Consider the following 21,005-nt stretch of genomic DNA (forward strand, 5'->3'; position numbering starts at 1 on the left):
TTAAAAGGTTTTATGTAGTTGTTGTGTAGATTATGCTAAGTCTTGCATTTGTGTCAGCATAAACTTTTCCCTTACAAGGAGAGGGAAATATAAGCTGGTTTAAGGTGGGGGGGTGGGGGAGAGAGAAGTGGAAGCGGGGGGTGTGTTGTTGTAGGGACAAGCAAGCAAGCAGTGATAGGAGCAGATCATCAAAAAGATGTCACAGACAAAAGAACACAGGTGCTGAAGTTGGTGATATTATCTAAACGAATGTGCTAATTAAGAATGGATGGTACCATCCATTCTTAATTAGCACATTCGTTTAGATAATATCACCATCTTCAACACGTCTGTGTTCTTTTGTCTGTGACATCTTTTGATGATCTGCTCCTATCACTGCTTGCTTGTCCCTACAACACCCCCCCCACCCCACCCCGCCCCCCACCCCCCCAAAAAACCTTAAACCAGCTTATATTTATTTCCCTCTCCTTGTAAAGAAAAATCAGTTCTGTTGAAGTGTCATGAGGACTCGAAACGTCAACTCTTTTCTTCTCCGCCAATGCTGCCAGACCTGCTGAGTTTTTCCAGGTAATTCTGTTTTTGTTTTGGATTTCCAGCATCTGCAGTTTTTTGTTTTTAAACTTTTCCCTCCTTAACCCTTATTAATTCACAACAACATCATATCCATCCCAATTCTGAACTGAACAGAACAAGATATCTGGCAGCATCGGCGGGGAAGAAAAGAGTTGACGTTTCGAGTCCTCATGACCCTTCGACAGAACTTGCGTTCGAGTCCAAGAAAGAGTTGAAATATAAGCTGGTTTAAGGTGTGTGTGGGGGGGGCGGAGAGATAGAGAGACAAAGAGGTGGAGGGGGGGGTGGGGGGGTGTGGTTGTAGGGACAAACAAGCAGTGATAGAAGCAGATCATCAAAAGATGTCAACGACAATAGTACAATAGAACACATAGGTGTTAAAATTAAAGTTGGTGATATTATCTAAACGAATGTGCTAATTAAGAATGGATGGTAGGGCACTCAAGGTATAGCTCTAGTGGGTTTTTTTTTGTTTTTAGAACAAGATATCTATTTAATTATATACTCATTTTTAAATAGCAATCACTATGAAAAGTGACCTTGCATAGAACACAAGCCATTTTTTCCCACCCCAAAGAAACTGACACCATTTCTGAACCACCCCAAAAGATATCACCCCGCACTGAAATCATAGAAATCAGGTCTTCTGATCTATTTTGCTCAGCGCTACACAAAAAGTGCATTTACCCAATAGGCTATCAGATAGTTACTTCATTTTAATTATCAGATGTGCAGCACCATAAATTATTGACAATGTAACATTTTTTTTTAATTGATTGTTAGTAGGTCTGTGATGCAATAATAATGTTAATTATCTCAGTAGTCAATCTATAAACTGTAATGTTCAAATTTCACAGAATCACAGAAATGATACGGCGCAGAAGGAAGCCATTCACCCGATAGTGTCTGGACTGGCTCTTCACATGAGCAAGTCATTTAGTGCCATTCTCCCACCTTTGCCCCATAGCCCCACACATTCTTCTTTTTAGACAATTGTCTAATTCCCTGTTGAATGCTTTAATTGAACCCGCTTCCACCACACACACAGGCAGTGCTTTTCAGACCCTAACCACTTGCTGCGTGAAAAAGATTTTCCTGATTTCGCTTTTGCTTCTTTTGTCAATTGTTATAAATCTGTGCCCTCACATTCTCAATCCTTTCATGAGTGGGAAAAGTTTCTCCCTATCTACTCTATCCAGACCTGCCATGATTCTGAATACCTCTATCAAATCTCCTCTCAGCCTTCTTTTCTCCAAAGGAAACACCCTAACTTCTTCAGTCTGTCTTCATAACTGAAGTTGCTCATCCCTGGAACCATTTTTATGAAACTTTTCTGCAGTCTCTCCAATGCCTTCATATCATTCCTAAATTCTGATGCCCAGAACTGGATGCAATGCTCCAGCTGAGGCTGAACTAGTGTCTTATACAAGTTCAACATAACGTCCTTGCTCTTGTACTCTATGCACCTATCAATAATTCTCAGGACACTGCTTTATTAACCACTCTCTCAATGTGCCACCTTCAATGACTTTTGCACATATACACCCAGGTCTCTCTGCTCCTGCACCCCCTTTAGAATGCTGCCCTTTATTTTATATTGTCTCTCCACGTTCTTCCTAACAAAATGAATCACTTCACATTTTATGCATTGAACTTCATCTGCCACCTGTCCGTCCATTCCATCAACCTGTCTATTTAAGTTCTACACTATCCTCCTCGCAGTTCACAATGCTACCAAGTTTCTTATCATTCGCAAACTTTGAAATTGTGCCCTGCACGCCAAGCTCTAGATCATTAATACATATCAGGACAATGCAAGGGTCCCAACACAAACCTCAGGGGAACTCCACTATAAACCTTCCTCCAGCCAGAAAAACATCCATTAGCCACTACTTTCTGTTTCCTGTTACTCAGCCAATATTGTATCCATGTCGCTACTGTTCTATGCAACTGGTGCAGTGTGGAATCACTGCAAGTTTGGCGAGAAGAGAGTTCAGTGAGGAGATGCTCTTTTCTTTGGGGAGAACTTTCTCCCCATTGGGCGGACGGTTCAGGAGCCAATTAAGGCCTGCCCAGCGTGATACGCACACGGAAGCGCTCAGCACTACCTGTGTGGGTTTGGGTGGGGGGGGGGGGGGGGAAAGAGTATGCGTGAAAGAGCAAAGAAATCTCTGAGGCACAGAGCTGCCTCAGGGAGATTAACTGAAGAATAAAACATTGCAAAAAAGAAAAATTACTCAGACATGTCCCCTCATGTGACACTGTCACATGAGCTGGGATATGTTTATGCATTAATAAAAAATTTTATTTAATTTATGAAGTCTTCATGAAACCTCATCCCGCCCATGGATGAGGTTTCATTAGAAATGCGAAGACTGCCTGGGCTCTTCAACTGCCTATCAACCTTAAGGTTGGACGGGCAGCCCAGGCAATCAGTTCAATTAGATAATTCATAGCTTTAATTGGCCTTTGACAGTTCGGCCGGCACGCAGCCAACTCTGGTGCGCGCCCGCCAAACTGAAAATCGGAATGACGCACAGTGACATCAGGATGCATGCCCAATGTCACTGCATGTCATTTTACACGTTGGCCCTGCACGCCAAACAGAAGACTCTGGCTTTTGTCTTTTTCTATTTTGCTCAGCCTGCAGGGTCCTGGAGTTGAAAAGCTGCACAAGGGGGCTGAGTTTTGAAAACATCCAAGAGTGACATCATAGGAGAAACACAAGTTCATCAGTTGGTAAGAACTGCTGTTAGGGAGGGTCTTCAAGTAGCTGAAAATTAGAAAATCAAATTAATTTTAAAAGAAGGAGCTACTTAGATTTCAGTAAGAAACAGAAGCAATAGGAAAGTAAAGTTAAGTCAGGGCTAGATAAAATAAAGAAGTACAAGTGGACGAAAGTAAAATAAAGTTAACATAAGGGAAGCAAATTGAAGCCATGGCAGGACAGCTCAGTCGTATGGAATGCACGTCATGTAACAGGTGGACAGTATCGGTGGCCTAGACAACATGTGCAGGAAATGTCACCAGTTGCAGAACCTTGAGCTCCGGGTTTCAGAGCTCGAGCAGCAGCTGGAGTCACTGTGGTGCACTGGCGAGGCTAAGAGCAACATGGCTAACGTGTTAAGAGAGGTCATCACATCACAGCTTAGGAGCCTGGAGGCAGAAAAGGTGACCACCAGCCAGCCCAAGAGAACTAGACAGGTAGTGCAGGGTACCCTGGGGTACCGCTCGCCAATCGGCTTTCCATTTAGGATGCTGGTGAGGGCGTTGGTTCCTTGGAGGATTGCAGTCAGAGGCAGGTTTGTGGCACCAAAGGCAGCTCAGGGGAGGAAAAAGAGGGAAAGAGCAGCAGTGATAAGGGATTCCTGAGTTAGGGGAACAGACAGGTGTTTCTGTGGCTGTAGATGTGACTCCAGGATGGTATGTGGCCTCCCTGGTGCCAGGGTCAAGGATGTCATGGAGCGGCTGCAAGACGTCCTTCTGTGGTAGGGTGATGAGCCAGAGGTCGTGGTCCATGTTGGTACCAATGACTTTGGTAGGAAGGGGGATGAGGTCCTGAAAGCAGATTTAGGGAGCTAGGAAGGAGAATGGAAAGCAGGACCTCGAAAGCAGTAATCTTAGGATTATTCCCAGTCCCATGTGTAAAGGAGTACAGAAAAAGGAGAATTGAGTGATTGAACACATGGCTGGAAAGCTGGTGTAGGAGAGAGCGCATCAGGTTTCTGAGGCATTGAGACAGGTTCTAGGGAAGGTGGGAACTGTACAAGCCAGACGGTCTACACCAGAACAGGATTGGGACGAATATCCTCGCAGGGAGATTTGCTAGTACTGTAGATAAAAATCAGAGCAGGGAATGGGAAATGGAGAATTAGTGAATGACTCCGAAAGACAATAGCAGCACAAGTTAAAAAGTTATAGCACAGGAATTTGGCAGTATCAAAATGGTAGATACGTAAATGCATGGAGTATAGCAAATAAAGCCAATGAGCTGAGGGCACAGATAGATACATGGCAGCATCTCATTGCTATAATGGAAACCTGGCTTAAAGGGGCAAAAATGGCAGCTCAACATCCCCAGATATTGAGTTTTCAGACAGGATAGAGAGAGGGATAAAAGAGATTGGGGTGTATCATTATTGGTTAAAGAATCAGTTACAGATGTAGGGAGGGATGATATACTAAATGAAGCATAAAATTAAGCCATATGGGTTGAGCTCAGGAAATAAAAAGGGGCAAACACATTGGGGGTCTATAGTATACGCCAACAAATAATGGAAGGAAGTTAGATGAGAAAACATGTAGGCAAATTTCTGAGTGCAAAAACAACAGGGCACTAACAGTTAGGGACTTCACCTACCCTAATACCAATTGGGGTACAAACAGTGTTAAGGGCGCAGGAAGCACAAAACTCTTTCACAGCATTCAAGTGAACTTTCTGAGCCAGCACATAACAGTCCAAGGAGAGGGGATGCAATTCTAGATTTAATCTTAGGAAACAAAGCTGAGCATGTGGATGAATGGGGGACCATTTTGGAAATAGAGACCATAATACAATTAGATTTAGCATCATTATGGAAAAGGACAAAGATAGAACAGGAGTAAAAGTTCTAAACTGGTAGAAGATAAATTTTACAAAGCTGAGAGGTGAACTGGCAAAAGTGGATTCGATACAGCTACTAGAAGGGAAAACTGTGTCAAATCACTGATAGGCATTCAAAAGTGAGATTCTACAGGCACAGTGTAGACATGCCCCTAAAAAGAAAAAGGGTGGCGCTGCCAAATCTAGAGCCCCCTCGTCATCCAGAAGCATACAGGGTAAGATAAAGCAGAAAAAGAAAGCTTATGATACTCACAAAAAGCTTAATACTGTAGAAAGGATTTTAGAAAGCACAGAGGCGAAGTAAAAAAGGAAATTATGAAAGCAAGGAGAGGATATGAAAAAATATTGGCAGGAAACCCATAGGTGTTTTACCAGTACATTAAGAGCAAAAGGAGAACTAAGGAAAAGGTAGGGCCTATCAGAAACGTGCATGGTAACCTGTAGGTTGACGCTGAAGATGTGGGCAGGATTCTCAATGAGTATTTTCTCTCTGTCTTCACTAAGGTGAGGGATGATGCAGATATTCTAGTTAAAGCGGAGGAGTGTGAAATATTAGATACAATAAGTATAATGAGAGAGGAAGTACTGGAAAGACTTACTCCTAGAAGGTTTATATATCACCAGGGCTGGATGGATTGTATCCCAGGTTGTTAAAGGAAGCCAGGGAGGAAATAGCAGATGTCATTTTCCAATCTTCACTCGATGCAAGTGAGGTATCAGAGGATTGGAAGTCCATGAACGTTGTACCAATACTTAAAAAGGGTGTGAGGGATAGGCCAGTCAGTCTAACTTCAGTGGTGGGCAAATTATTGGAATCAATTTTGAGGGACAGGATAAACAGTCACTTAGAAAGACAGATTGATAAGGGATAGTCAGCATGGTTTGTTCGGGGAAGATAGTGTCTTGCTAACTTAATAGAAAGTTTTGAGCAAGTAACAATGAGGGTAGTGCAGTGGATGTTGTCTACATGGATTTTAGTAAGACATCTGACAAAGTCCCACACAGCAGACTGGTCAAAAAAGTGAGATCCCGTGGAAAACAGGGGAAGGTGGTGAGTTGGAAGTTGGCAATTTTTTTAAACATATTCTTTAAATATATAAAAAGGAAGAGAGGGGCCAAAGTCAATATAGGCCCCTTAGAGAATGTGGCTGGGGAAATAATAATGGGGAGCCAGGAAACAGCAGAAGAATTGAAACTTTGTTTCAGTCTTCATGGTAGAAGACACTAATAGCATTCCAAAAATACTAAATAATCAAGGGGAAAAAGGGAGGCAGGAAATAAATGCAAAACTATCAATAGAGAAAAAGTACAAGGGAAACTAATAGGGCTAAAGGCCAATAGGTCCCCTGGCCTTGATGAGTTGCATCCTAGGATATTAAAGGAAGTGAATGTACTATCGCCAGGTTTGCGGGTGACACAAAAATAGGTGGGAAGGCAAGTGGTGAGGATGACACAAAGACTGTACTGAAGGATATCGACACGTTAACTGAGTGGGCAAATACTTGGCAAATGGAATATAATATGGGAAAATGTGAGGTTATGCACTTTGGCAGGAAGGATAGAGGAACTGAATATTATTTAAATGGAGAAAGACTGCAGAAAGCTGTAGCACAGAGGGATTTGGGGGTCCTCCTGCATGAATCAAAAAAAGCTAGCATACATGCTCAGCAGGCAATAGGGAAGGCAAATGGAATGTTGACCTTTATTTCAAAGGGAATACAGTATAAAAATAGGGAAGTCTTGCTAAAACAATACAAGGCACTAGTTAGACCACACCTAGAATACTTTGAATAGTTCCTTACCTAAGGAAAGGTATACTGGAGGCAGTCCAGAGAAGATTCACTAGGTTGATCCTAGGTTTGGAGGGATTTTCTTATGAGGGGAGGTTCAGTAGGTTGGGCCTGTACTCACTGGAGTTTAGAAGAATGAGAGGCAACCTTATTGAAACATATAAGATTCTTAGGAGGCTTGACAGGGTAGATGCTGAGAGGTTGTTTCCCCTTGTGGGAGACTCTAGGACCAGAGGGCATAATCTTAGTGTAAGAGGTCACCCATTCAAGACAGAGATGAGGAGGAATTTCCTCTGAGGGTAGTGAATCTGTAGAATTCGTTACTGCAGAGGGCTGTAGAGATTGGGTCGTTAAGCATAGTCAAAGCTGAGATGGACAGATTTTTAATCCATAAGGGAATCAAGGGTTACGGGGAAAAGGCAGGAAAGCGGAGTTGAGGATTATCAGATCAGCCATAATCTCAATGAATGGCGGAGCAGACTCCATGGGCCGAATAGCCTACTTCTGCTCCTACTTCTTATGTCAGTTTTCAGTGGTGTTCCACATGGGTCAGTGTTGGGCCCTTGCTGTTTGTTGTATATATGAATTATTTGAACTTAAATGTGGGAGACATGATCTGGAAATTTGCAGATGACAAAAAATGGCCGTGTAGTTGATCGTGAAGATGATAGCTGCTGTCTCCAGATTGATGTCAATGCTTTGGTTGAATAGGCGGGAAAGTGGCAAATGGAATTCAATCTGGAAAAGTGTGAGGCAAGTGCACACAAAGCAAGGAAATATCCAATAAATGGAAGGATATTGAGTGGTTGAGGGATTGAGACACCTTGAGGAGCATGTCCACAGGTCCCTGAAGGTGACAGGACAGATGGATAAGGTGGTCAAGAAAGCATATGGAATGTTTTCCTTTATTGGACGAGGTAATGAATACAAAAGCAGGAACAAATTGATGGAACTGCATAAAATGCTGGTTTGGCCACGGTTGGAATTTTGTGTACAGCTCTGGTTACATTACAGGAAGAACATATTGCTCTGGAGTGATTAGAGGAGATTTACAAGAATTGTTAGGGCTTGAAAATCGTAGCTATGAGGAGAAACTGCATAGGCTAGGGTTGTTTTCCTTAGACAGAGGGGGCTGAGGGGTGACCTAATTGAGATGCAGAAAAATGACGGGCCTAGATAAGGTAGACAGGAAAGACCCATTCCCCTAGCTGAAGGGTCAATTCTCAGGGGGCATAGATTTAAGGTGAGGTAGGATAGTGGGTATCTGGAATTCACTGCCTAATTTGAGGCTGAAATGTTCAACTCATTTAAAAAGTACCTGGAACTGCACCTGAATCACTGTAACCTGTAAGGCTACAGACCAGGTGCTGGAAAGTAGGATTAAAAATTAGCAGCTAGTTTCTTTTTTCTGGCCAGCGTAGACATGATGGCTTGAACGGCCTCTTTCTTTGTCGTAGCTTTTCCATGGTTCTATTTATTCCTTGATCTTTAATTTTGCACACAAGTCTGTTGAATGACACTATATCAAACACCTTTTGGAAGTCCATGTACATCACATCAACTACATTTCCTCATCAACCCTCTGTTATCTCTTCAAAAATCTCCAGCAAATCAGTTAAACAGGATTTTATCTTAAGAAATCCATGCTGGCTTTCTTTAATTAACCTGCATTTGTCCATGTGACTATTAATTTTGTTATAAATTATTGTTTCCCCATCACCAAAGTTAAGCTAATTGGCCTGTAGTTGTTGGGCTTATCTTTACAGTCGTTTTTGAACAAGGGTGCAAACACTTGCAATGCTGTAATCCTCTGGCACCACCCGAGTCTAAGGAAGACTGAAAAATTACGGCCAGTGCCTTCAGTTTCCACACTCACTTCCCTCCGTATATTTGGATGCATCTCATCCAGTCATGGTGCCTTTAAGCCTATCCAAGACCACCTCCTTACCAATTTCAAACTCTTTTAGTGTCTGAATTACCTTCTCTTTCACCAGGGCTTGGGTAGCATCTTCTTCCTCAGTAAAGACATGTAAAGTATTCATTTAATACTCAACTATGCCCTGCCTCCATGCATAAATCCCCTTTATGGTCCCAAATCAACCATACTCCCCCTTTTACCACCCTTCTACTATTTATTTACCTATAGAAGACTTTGGGATTCCATTTTATGTTAGTTGCCAGTCTCTTTTCATTTTCCCTCTTTGTTCTCTTATTGGCTTTTTCACCTCCCCACTGAACCTTCTATATCCAGCCTGGTTCTCAATTGTATTTGCTACCTGACATCTGCCATAAGCAGAATTTTTTTTCTTTATCTTAAATTTCTTTCTCTTTTATCATCCAGGGAGCTCTGACTTTGTTTTCGCTATGTCTCTGTTTAACAAGCCAAAAATATTTTCAGTGCTACATTTTGCATGACCGAGACTACAGTACACGGATATAAAGTATAACTAAAATAAACATGCAATTTGTTATATTGAACAGCAAATCTTCAAACTGGGAATAGATATAGTGGTGGAAAATTTACCATGCAGTCTTGTAAATGACGTCGACAAAAGAAAGGCTATAGATGTTGGATTTGGTTAAGTGACCTTGAGCTTATCACCACTAATTTTTGGGGCAAGAAGTTGTTCTTGACCCCCAAATATTCAATGGCATAATGAAATCTTGAAATTCACCCACTTCATTATGCTGCTACAGAAACTGTTGCTTAATGTTGGGTGAAAACCATTAAACATGGCCAGATTAGATTAGGTACAGAGTAATTGAATTTTAGAGCAGGCTATCTGAACCAACAGGTATTTGTGGTGTTTTATTCTAATGAGCGCGCAAAAGTGAGAGAGATCATGTGCAAGGCACATACACGTTGGATTAGTATTTGGTTTAATCTCATGATTAAGATTTTTCTTTACTTTTTATTTGTGGCTTTGTACTATGGCTAGAAATAATGAACTGGTTAACGATGTTCATTCCCAGGATGCCTTATGGTTGAATGCATCAATTCACAATTTAGCTGACTGTGCTGTTATTTCAAGCTAAAGGATGCAAGATTCCAGCCTGTTGACTTGACGTTAGTCATAAATATATTGTGAAATGAGATTGCTATGCTAGTGACAGGGAACGGGACCATGGATCCGAGATGGTAAACAAGTTTGCACCTGGTGTTTTATAGGAACTGCTTCATTTTTGGGGTCTTTTTCACAATAACTACTGTCATGCTGTAATGATTCATTTGGAATAGTATTTATGACTAGAAGTGTACAAAATTCTTGAGCTTTCCTTCACAATTTTAAGAGACACAAACAAAGGTTGATAAGGCTATGCCTTTACCCAAAGAAAACAAAAAGGAATAATTGAGTTCATTTCTGTGTTTGACTACGACTTTAAGACATTGAATGTGTCAAGACTTGGTTGAACAGAGGAGAAGGTTTAAATTAAAACCATATTTGGTGTCAGATTTGAATTTTCTCACACAGGCCTTCTCCCATGGTCAACATGGGCTTCTTTTCTCCCCTTTCCCGATTCCTCTTGAACGTATCTATGCAATTTGCCTCTACCTCTCCTTGTGGCAATGATTTCAATATTCTCATCACTCTAAGATTTCTTGAATTCCTTATTGAATCGATAGGTGACCATATTGCATTTATGGTCCTCAATTTTTGAAACCCCATAAGTGGCAACGTTCTCTCCATATCTATCCTATAAAACGCAAACACCTTCATAATCTTAAAAGCCTCTACTAGGTCACCTCTGAGTCTCTCTTTCTAGTCTACTCACTCTCTCTCAAGAGTTGCACTCTCTGAGTTCTGGTATCATTCTTGTAAATCTCTTTTGTATTTTCTCCTGTACTTCCAAATCCTTATTATATGGTCAGAATTCTAATTTTTGTTTAACCAAGGTTATATGCATGTTTAATACAACTTGTCTGCTTTTAAATTCTAAAATACTTGAAATGAAACCCACTGCTGTGTTTGCATGTTTTATAGCTTTGTTAACTGCACTGCTATTTTTATGATGTGAATCTGTACCTCTAGGTCCCTTTATGCCGCTATCTCATTCAGGCTCTTATTTTCAAAAGGTGTAGATGGCATCCTTATTCCTCCTACCAAAATGCATAACCCTCACATTTATATTGAAATTCATTTACCATTTACATATCCATTCTACAAATTTGTTAATGCCCTGTGTTATGTCGCAGTCTTCCTTGGTATTAACTATAACCTCTAATTTTGTGGCATCTGCAAGTTGATAATGTACGTCAGAGACCAAATAATTTATGCCAATGGTAAATAATGGTTCTAGCACCAATCCCTGTGGAACACCACTGCTAATTGCACGTTAATTGTTTTTAATTGTACACAGGTGGTGGGCATTAACTGGGGATTCACTTGTGCTTCTATAAATAAGAACAGCTGGGGTGTGCCACCACCCCAGGAAATTACATTTTGATTTAAAATTTAAGTGCCTGTTGTAGTTTTGTCTTTAGTTACTGTGCCCCTTTAAGGGGTTATCCACTTTCATTAGTTCATTTGATCTTTTTATTAATTTGTTAAATTGTCCCTAATTTTATTACAAAAACAAAAAGCACTGGAAAAACTCAGCAGGTCTGACAGCATCTGTGGAGAGAAAGACAGAGTTCACGTTTCGATGACTCTTTTTCAGAGAAGAGTCATACGGACTCGAAACGTTAACTCTGTCTTTCTCTCCACAGATGCTGTCAGACCTGCTGAGTTTTTCCAGCATTTTTTGTTTTTGTTTCAGATTTCCAGCATCTGCAGTTTTTTGCTTTTATCATATTTTGTTAATTGGTTTACTTTCAAAACCCAAATAGGAGCAGATTGAAACTGTGATTGTTGGGTGAGGAGGTGCATCCTTTTAAGATGCATCCCTGTAAATAAATGATTTTATAAAAAGAGTATAAAGATTGGTTCCAGTTCTATCCTTCTTTCTGGCTTTCTGAAGTACATCAACTGTTTATCACCTTCTGCCAGTCCAAGTAACTACCATTAATCCCTGCTCAGTTCTGTTTTGTGGTCACTTTGCTATCCATTATGCTACTTACCCACATTCCACAGTCATGAGACTACCAATTAGAACCTTATCAAAGGCCTTTTGAAAGTCCATGTATATTATATATGCTCTCTCATAATTTGTCTTCAGTTATTTGAAGGTTGCTAATCATGGTTTGTGACAGATCATTATCTCTAGCAGTCTTTCCATGATATCACACAATCGTAATGAGGCAAGTAGAAGTGGCAGGTCCCAAGAACTACCTTAGCCGTTATGGGTACCCACACTGTCAGCATTATTAAACACGGCACTCTAACTATCTGAACTAACCAGCCCTATGTATTATGTATATTGCATTATCTTTATCTACCCTCTTACTCCAACAAATTGAATACGTTTGGTCAAGCATAAACCCTTTTGAAATCTGCTCTGCCTATTGCTTTTATATATTGGGTTTCTACAAATTTTCTATTATATCATTGAGTGAAGTCTCCAATATATTTCCTACCACTGATATTAAGCTAACTGGTCTATAGTTCCATCTCTGTTTTTTGAATATAGAAATAATGTCAGCTGTCTGTCAGTCTTCTGGCATCATTCCCTTTTATTAGGTATTAGTACCTCTGCTATCTCTTCTTTAGCTTCTTTGAGTAATTGCGGAGATAATCCATCTAGATCCGTGATTACAGTAAATCTTTATAAGTCACATGCCAGACTTCAGCTGGAGTATCGTGTTCAAATCTGGGAACCACACTTCAAAATGGATGTCAAGATGCAGAAGAAATTTAAATGTTTAATATCAAGGATGTGGAATGCAGTTGTGGAGCAACTAGAAAACCTGGGATTGTTCTCAGAGCATAAAAGGTTAAGGGAAGATTTAACAGGTGTTCAAAATTGAGTAATTTTGGGTAAATAGGAAGAAACTGCTTCCACTGGCACAAGGGTCAGTAACCAGAAGGCACAGATTTAAGATAATCAGCAAAAGATCCTGGGGGAAGATATGATGATCTGTAATGCACTGCCTGAAAGGGTGTTTGAAGCAGATTCAATAATAACTTCAGAAGGGTATACAGTACTTTAAAAAGATGAAAATTTAGGACTAAGGAGAAAGAACACAGGAATGGGAGTAATCGGTAGCTTTTTCAGAGAACCAGCTCAAACATTCAGAGAACCAGCTCCTTCTGTGCTATATGATACTGTTTGATTAGTTTATTATCTCCCTCCTTCCTTTCTTAAATGTCTTGATAAGTATTTGATCTCTTCCCCTAAAGTCACATCCACCTTGTTATTCTCCCTGGTTAAAAAACTGAGGCAAAATAACAATTCAATATCTCCTGCATTTCACTATCATTACCTGCAAGTGTACCTTGTGCATCCCTATGTACTCTTAACCCAATCTTAATTTTTCTTTGTTATTTATGTATCATAATGTTACTTTTTTATATTCTTTGATTATTTCATTATTTCTCTTTGCCTTCCTAATCATATAACTTTCCTAACTTCTTCATATTCTCCCTCATTAGCCTCTGCTTCATTTTGTACTTAGTGCGTACTTTTATTAAATTTCAGTGTTATCCTTATTTTGTGACTTTATTAGCTAGTTTGTCCATGATTTTTAATGAGATATACTTCTCCTGAACTGTACTAATATTCTTATCAAATATTTCCCACTGTTCTTCATCTATCAGTATTTTTTCAGTTTACCTTCCCTATGTCCATCCTCAACCCCTCATAATTAGCTTTTCCCCCAACTTTTGTCTGTCTTGTTTCTTGAAATCATGATAAATCTTACTATGTTGTGATCATTATTCTCTAGATGTCCCTCCCTACCCCCACTCCCCCCCCCCTAAACATGCTTACTTCTCTTAATTGTTTTGGTTTGTTTCCCATACTAAATGCAGCAGTTATTCCTCTCTTGTTGAACATCTTTGATCAGCTTAACTTCTGCATCCGTCCAGTAGGATCAGCATCCATACTGTTTCTGGATGTTGGCAAAAGTAATCAACTTAGTGTTGGCTAAGTACTGCCCTACACTCCGTTTCTAAATTCAAAGCTATCAACCATGGTAAAAATCTAGAACCAAAAATATAGTCTCCCTGTTAGCTTTGTCCAATAGCTTCCAACTAATTCAAAATGTCAGGGTCACAGCAACATGTGGTAGAGGCATTTCATCTTTAAGGTTTGATGAAGGAAGCATTTTACTTCCTGAAAACTTAACCCCTTTTTCAATACTAAATAGCAATTGTAAGCTATCTAAAAAAAAATGTTACACTGAAGAATTGTGGTATAGTCAAGTGACATAACACATTAGTTTATTCATTTACTGCCCCATAAAAGGAATGAAAGATTATCCGACAATTTTTGGCAGCACTAGCTTTTGATCTTGACCAAAGTATGAAGGCCAAGGGAGGAGGAAAGAAAATTCAAGAAAATAGCAGGAAATTATCTAAAGGCATCAGTCACAACTCATGTTTGCATTTATACCATACTAATAATGCAAATGAATGGAAACTCAATTATATAAATAACCATTTAGGACATCATTAGATAACGTTTCAATCACATAGTTCAGGAAAGAAATGCAAGAACAGTGAGAATTCAATTGTGTGCTTTTATTTCCTTACCTAGCTTTGACAGATTCAGCTGGCATTATCCCTGGTAGATAATGATCCAGTGGGGATACAAAGTGCCCATCCAGGATCTGACAATCAGCCTGTTCCTCCATCTGTAACAAATAGCTCTGTTACAATTTTATTCCTTCAGGAACAGAAAGAAACAATTTTTTTGATTTTTGAATGGTTAATTTCTCACTCCTCAGGTAGCGTGGCACCAAAGACCCAGATTTTGTTGGCAGCAGTGAAAAATCAGCATGCACCATTCAACTGTTCAACAGCTGCCCACAAAGTTTTCTCAGCCTTTTGACTGTAGACTTGCTCTAATCCAGAATCTGATCCAGCACAGCACCCTCTACAAGGTTAACTATGGCATTCGTAAGCAGGTCAAGAAACAGTAAGGCTGTTCAACCAATCCTTATGTGACATGCTAGCTAAGCAGGACACATACATTTGATTTAAATTCTGTACAGAAAGTAAACTAAAAATTGGAAGAGACTTGAGATTAAGGTAGAGAAATAAAAGAAAAAAAGAATTTGTAACTAACTTGTGAAGAAATGAGACTTAACATCTGTGAAATTGAACTCCAAAGCCTAGAAAGCTGATTTGGCAGCAATTATCACTTAACATGCCATCAAAAATTCACTTACTCCTGAATGCACTTGTCCTAACTTTTTACTGGGATATCTTTGACAGCAACCTCTAGATTTCCATGTTTAACTGCACGCGTGGATGCCAAAAGTTACTGTCAGATTTTCTCTGTTATAAGAGTGAACATTTTTAACCTCACCCTTACTAACTATGCAAAATTTGGACCAAGCACCTCTGAACCAAGAAAGCAGTCAAAGACCCTGTGCTAAGCATCTCATTTTCATAGTGGTCATCCATTCCTCTACACACCTGCAGCCCCAAATAGCAAGGCCTGATGGTTCTCCATTTCTTCCATTAACTGAGGCGCAACCAGTCCCAATTCACAAGTAGCCTCCTCTGCCGAAATGAACTTCTTACATCGAACAACTTCCCCTTTGGCACCATTCACTTCTTTCAAACAAAAGATATTGCTATAGAAACATATGGCTATTAGGCAGGCCTGCCTTTAAATGACATATATGGTACATGCTTTGGTCCAGTTCTACTCTGGTCCCCTCAATCAACTCTTGTTCCAGAGCGCTAATGACTGTCATTGCCAATTCTTGCCCTTGCCCCGAACTGGAAAATTTCAAAAACTTTGTTTCTAATTTCCACCCTTCTCTCAAACTCTTCCCTTCCTCAATCTCTCTATCTTCTGTTACGAAGATGTGCTATACAGAATATTAATTTGTAATTTAATCAGCTAGTCAGGAAAGCTATCAGTATCTAGAAGGCCAGACAATTTATCCTTGGGGCAATGAGACCAATTATTGTCCCTGCTAAATTCATGTGGCTTAGCACTGACCAAGGACCTTGCTGGTTTAATTATACAATTCAAAAAATCTTTTGGTCAGGAATTTTCTGGAATGACATAATCAGCATATTATGCCTCAAACATGCTGGTTTCTACAATGTCCTTCCAGTCGCAAACTTGCATCTTAATTTCCTGGGACACTACTTTGCATACTCTGCAGCAAACATAGTGGTGTTCAATCAACTACAGAAAGTGGCAAGGCCAGTGGCATGTCCCAAGAATTTTGTAGTGCTTTCACGCAAAAAAAAACTCAGAACATACATCTACTACCATGATGCCTGATATGTTGTGCCTCCCACCTCTGCTTTCCCTCTATAATGATGATAGTAGTGAATGATGAATAGTCAAACAGCCTTTGCAACTATTTTGTCCTTCTGAATGGGGTGGAGGGGATCCTAAAAATAAATTCTTCAGGCACTCACAGGACTTTGATCAGGGAAAGTAAAGTTATTAGTACGAGAAGAGCAAAACAAAAACACCTCAAAAATTCAATTCAAAACAAGTGAAGCTGCAAAACTTGAATAGTCCTGTCAGATTGAAAATTGTCTGAAAGCCACAAGATGAGCTTATGTAAGCAGGTGATGTCAGGTCCAACAGCACCTGGAATTTTAAGTGAAATTGAAAGCCACAAAAAAGAGTAAATCCAGGAATTTAATCTTGCAGATGTTTTCAATGGTGGTTGAGCTATGTTAATAAGCTTTCTTAGATTTTAGGGAAGAGCTATAGAAAGTGGCAAGGTGGCACAGATGTTCCCAGGAGATTAGAGGTAGCGTAAAATTTGGCTTAACTCACTTACGCCAGTCACATTGGAGTCACATGTTGGCCAGACCAGGTAAGGACAGCAGATTTCCTTCCCTACAGGACATTAGTGAACCAGATGGGTTTTTACAACAATCGACGTGGTCATCATTAGATTTAATTCCAGATTTTTACTGAATTCAAATTCCACCGTCTGCCATGGCGGGATCGATCCGGGGTCTCTGGATTACTAGTCCCTGGATTTGTTGGTCCCACCCTTTGTCTTTACTGGAATATGCTGGCCCTGTACTCTCCCTATTTCCTTCTTGAATGAGTCCCACTGCTCTGACGCAGATTTACCTAAAAGTAACTGCTCCCAGTCCACTCTGGCCAAATCATATCTGATATTAAAATTGGCCTTCCCCCAATTTAGAACTCTGATTTCTGGCCCATCCTTGTCCTTTTCCATAACAATCTTGAATCTAACAGAGTCATGATCACTATCTGTAAAATTCTCCCCCACTAATACCTCTACCACTTGCATGGCTTCATTCCCTAAAATTATAGGACCTTCTACGCACTGGCTTAAAAAGCTCTCCTGGGTGCATTTTAAGAATTCTGCTCCCTCTACACCTATCACATTATAACTAAACCAGTTAATGTTGGTGAAGTTGAAATCCCCCACTATTATTACCCTGTTATTTTTACACTTCTCTGAAATTTGTCTACATATCTGCTCTTCTACTTCTCTGACTGTTTGGGGGCCTATAGTACACTCCCAGAAATGTGATTGCTCCTTTTTTGTTTTTAAGTTCTACCCATATGGTTTCTTTTGAGAAGCCTTTTAAGATGTCATCCCTCCTTACTGCTGTAATTGATTCCTTTATCAATACTGCGATACCCCCTCCTCTTTTACTTCCTTCCCTGTCTTGCCTGAAGACCCTGTATCCTGGAATATTGAGATGTCGATCCTGCCTCTCTCTCAACCACATCTCTGTGACAGCAATGACATCATATTACCATGTGTTAGTTTGTGCCCCCAACTCATTTGCCTTATTCGTCAGACTCCTTGCATTAAAACAAAGACCACCCAATCTTGCCAAACTCCCTTGTGCCTTAACTGGCTATAATTTCTATGCCTTCCAGACTCACTTGCTCTCTCTTCTAATTTTGGCTGCACATCTCCCCCTGCTGAATCTCCTCTCAGGATCCCAACCCCCTGCCAAGTTAGTTTAAAGCATCCCCAGCAGCAACAGCAAACCTCCCCGCAAGGGTATTGGTCCCATTCCAGTTAAGGTGCAATCCGTCCTTCCTAATTTCCTTCCCTAATATATTACTTCCCTATCTCATGAACACTTAGTTTGTGCAATAACCCCTTGTCTGGATCTTATTGAATGCTTTTTGAAAATCCAAACATGTTACACCCAATGATCTCCCCTTCTCCATGTTACTGATTATATTCTCAAAAAACTCCCAACAGCTATGTCAAATATGCTTGCCTTTTCATAAAAATATGTTGACTCTGCTCAATCATTCTTTAAGTTCCAAATGTCCTGTTATCATATCCCTAATAGATTCTAACATTTTCCCTACTATTGATGTCAGGCTAACTGGTCTGTAGTCTGTTTTCTGTCTCCCTCCTTTCTCGAATATTGGGATTACATTTGTTGCCTTTCAATCCACGGTGACCATTCTAAAATCCAGGAAATTCTGAAAGATCAAAACCAATTCATCCATTAACTCTGTAGCAAGTCTTTTAAGGGTGCAAGCCATCAGGTCCTGGGGATTTGTCAGCTTTCAGTCCCATTAATTTGTCCAGTACTATGTCATTACTAATACCCTTAAGTTCCTCATTGTCACCTGATCTTTAACTCCCTGCTATTTCTGGAATGTTTCTTGTGTCTTCTACTGTGAAGTGAAGATGGATACATAGTATCTGTTTAATATCTCTGCTATTCCCTTATTCTCCATTATTATTTCTCCTGTCTCCGCCTGTAAAGGATGCACGCTCACTCTCACAAATCCCTTCCTTTTTACATACCTATAGAAGCTGTTAAAATCTGTTTTTGTCACTAGCTAGTTCACTCACAGCTTATTATCTCTGTAATCCTTCACTGAACTTTAAAATCCTCCCAATCCTCAGGCTTACAGCTCTTTTTGGCTACATTATAAGCCACTTCCTTTAGTCCAGCACTATTGTTAGAAATTTCCCTGCTAATGTTAGACTGACTGATTTATAGTTACCTGATTTCACTCTTTCTGAACAGAGCCTCCACTCTTCATATTGGGGAATTTTGATTAAAAGGAGACTGTACAGTTTGCGTACCATTTTCCTAATGTTTCCAGTAACACTGTTACCATGCAAATAAAATGCAATGTAAACAAAGAGGGTACCTTAATACATGGTCTATCTCAGAAGTCCATCATCTAAGTTCATTTACGATTTCCTACATAGCAAGTTCCTAATCTCAAATATCGTATCACAGGGTGTTGCCTGGCGTTGGCTTAATACTGGTCCAAAGAGATGAAAATACTGAGCAGCCAAACATTCTCATTCCCTTTGTGTATCACCTAGCTGCAGCAGAGTTCAAGGAGTAGGGAAGATGCATGGTGAAAGGAAACACGGTGATTAACAAACAGCATCCAAAACTGAAACCAGTCTTTGTTCCTATTTTGTTTTATAGGTATTTATATATGAAATCCATGGAACTTGATCTTCAATCTCCCCACCTAAGCTTTTGAACGCTTCTAGTTCTGCGATGAACCTGTGAATGGCCAATGCCACCCAATGTATTTGCACTGTGAGTTTAAGCACATGTAAACTGACAACCAGTTTTAGCTCTCCACCACCCAAAATTTATGGGAAGGTGCCTAAAGGAGGCTAGATATTGTTCCATAGGGACTGGAATATTGAGTCATGAATCACTCTTGACTAGCTGTGTTGTCTGACATGATTGAGTCAGAACTTTCCCCGGCTCAACATTAGTAAGAGTGAAGCTACTGTTCAGTTTTTTAACAGAAACTTGATTCTACCTTCCTCTTGGCTACTCACAAAGACCAAATCCAATATTGTGCAACTTCAATGTCCTGCTTGGCCTCAAGCTGGGCTTCACAATCCACAACCAGCCCATTGTGAGGAACTATTTTCTGGAAAATTTGAAGAACATTGAATTTTGGACATTCTGCCTCCTGAGTTTTTTTTAAAGTTTGCAATATTACTTTGGGGCTTCGAAAATGCCATTCTTCAAGAAACCATGCATCAAAATAGATGTCCGGCAGGGAATGCCTGGAGAGGGAAGAAATACTTTGTATATCCAAGTTAACAAAGAGCTGCTGTTTCCAGGCTCAAAGCTCTTGCTGTTTGGTTAAAAACACCTTGCCTAAGGGAAGTATTCTTTAAACATCTTAGTCTTTAAAACTCTAAGAGAGAGTGTGGGTGCCTTAGAAGCAAGCTGCCTGAAAAAGACACTCTCTTTCCCTCTCTCTTCACACCTTTGTGTTAAACTTTCCTCAGAAATGGCTCATCAGAATAAGTCTTTTTTTGAGAGTTCGCAAAGTTGTGAAAAGTGAGAGTCGTTAAGGATAGTTTAATCAAAAAAACATCTGAAGGAACTTCCAGAACTATTATGGGCAGAATTCTGTTTGATCAACAGCGCCAAGATCTTTGTGAATTTTTTCATTTTAAAAGAAACTTTGTCCTGTTTTATGTCTGTGAGTGTTAGGGGGTTTGTATATTTTTTTCAAAAAGGAGAAATCGTTACACTTCTAAACTACAACTTGTATGTTAACCAGTTTATTAACTTGTTTTAAAAGTAGTTTGTTTTATAACAAATCGATATTTTTATGTTTACTTAAAGAAGCTTGGTTAGTATCTTTTTATGCTAGAAAAAACAATATCAAACGTAAATAATTGGCTAGTTTTGTGGGTGAATTAAACATTTAAACTACTGTTACAACCTGTGAAGAAGTGGGGCTAGAATTAACTGTGCACTCCTCCCATCTTGGTCAGTAACACCATCAACAACATAATTTCTTTCCACCTACTTCATCTCCACTACTACTAAAGCCTCAACCATACCCTTCATATCACTAGACTGGGCTTTTCCAAATCCTCCTAATCAGTGTCCAAAACTCTTCTCAAAAGTGCTCCAATTCAGCAGCAACTAATTTTCACTAACCTCCAAGGGCTCTTTGTACCCACTGCACACTGATTTAACTGACAAATCATTTCATGGCTC

At 39.9% G+C, this 21,005-nt stretch overlaps 1 protein-coding gene across 13 annotated transcripts in view; it reads right to left on the minus strand.

Annotated features, from left to right (window-relative positions):
- Nucleotides 1–21,005, minus strand: part of abhd18 (abhydrolase domain containing 18) — a 135,390-nt gene that overhangs the window by 61,690 nt on the left and 52,695 nt on the right. For 8 of the 13 annotated variants that reach the window (XR_005944211.1, XM_041197519.1, XM_041197510.1 and 5 more), the window contains exon 4: nucleotides 14,598–14,698. The exons of 1 other annotated variant lie outside the window; for it this stretch is intronic. Coding sequence is in view for 8 of the 12 variants with exons in the window: in XM_041197519.1 (XP_041053453.1) it covers nucleotides 14,598–14,698 (101 nt within the window). In the remaining 4 variants the exon portion in view is untranslated. Of the gene's footprint in view, nucleotides 1–14,597; nucleotides 14,699–19,161; nucleotides 19,343–21,005 lie in introns of all 13 variants that reach the window. 4 more of the 13 variants (XM_041197550.1, XM_041197561.1, XM_041197589.1 and 1 more) reach the window with 2 other exon arrangements.

This window comes from Carcharodon carcharias, chromosome 1, assembly GCF_017639515.1.
Source record: "Carcharodon carcharias isolate sCarCar2 chromosome 1, sCarCar2.pri, whole genome shotgun sequence".
Classification (NCBI taxonomy): domain Eukaryota; kingdom Metazoa; phylum Chordata; class Chondrichthyes; order Lamniformes; family Lamnidae; genus Carcharodon; species Carcharodon carcharias.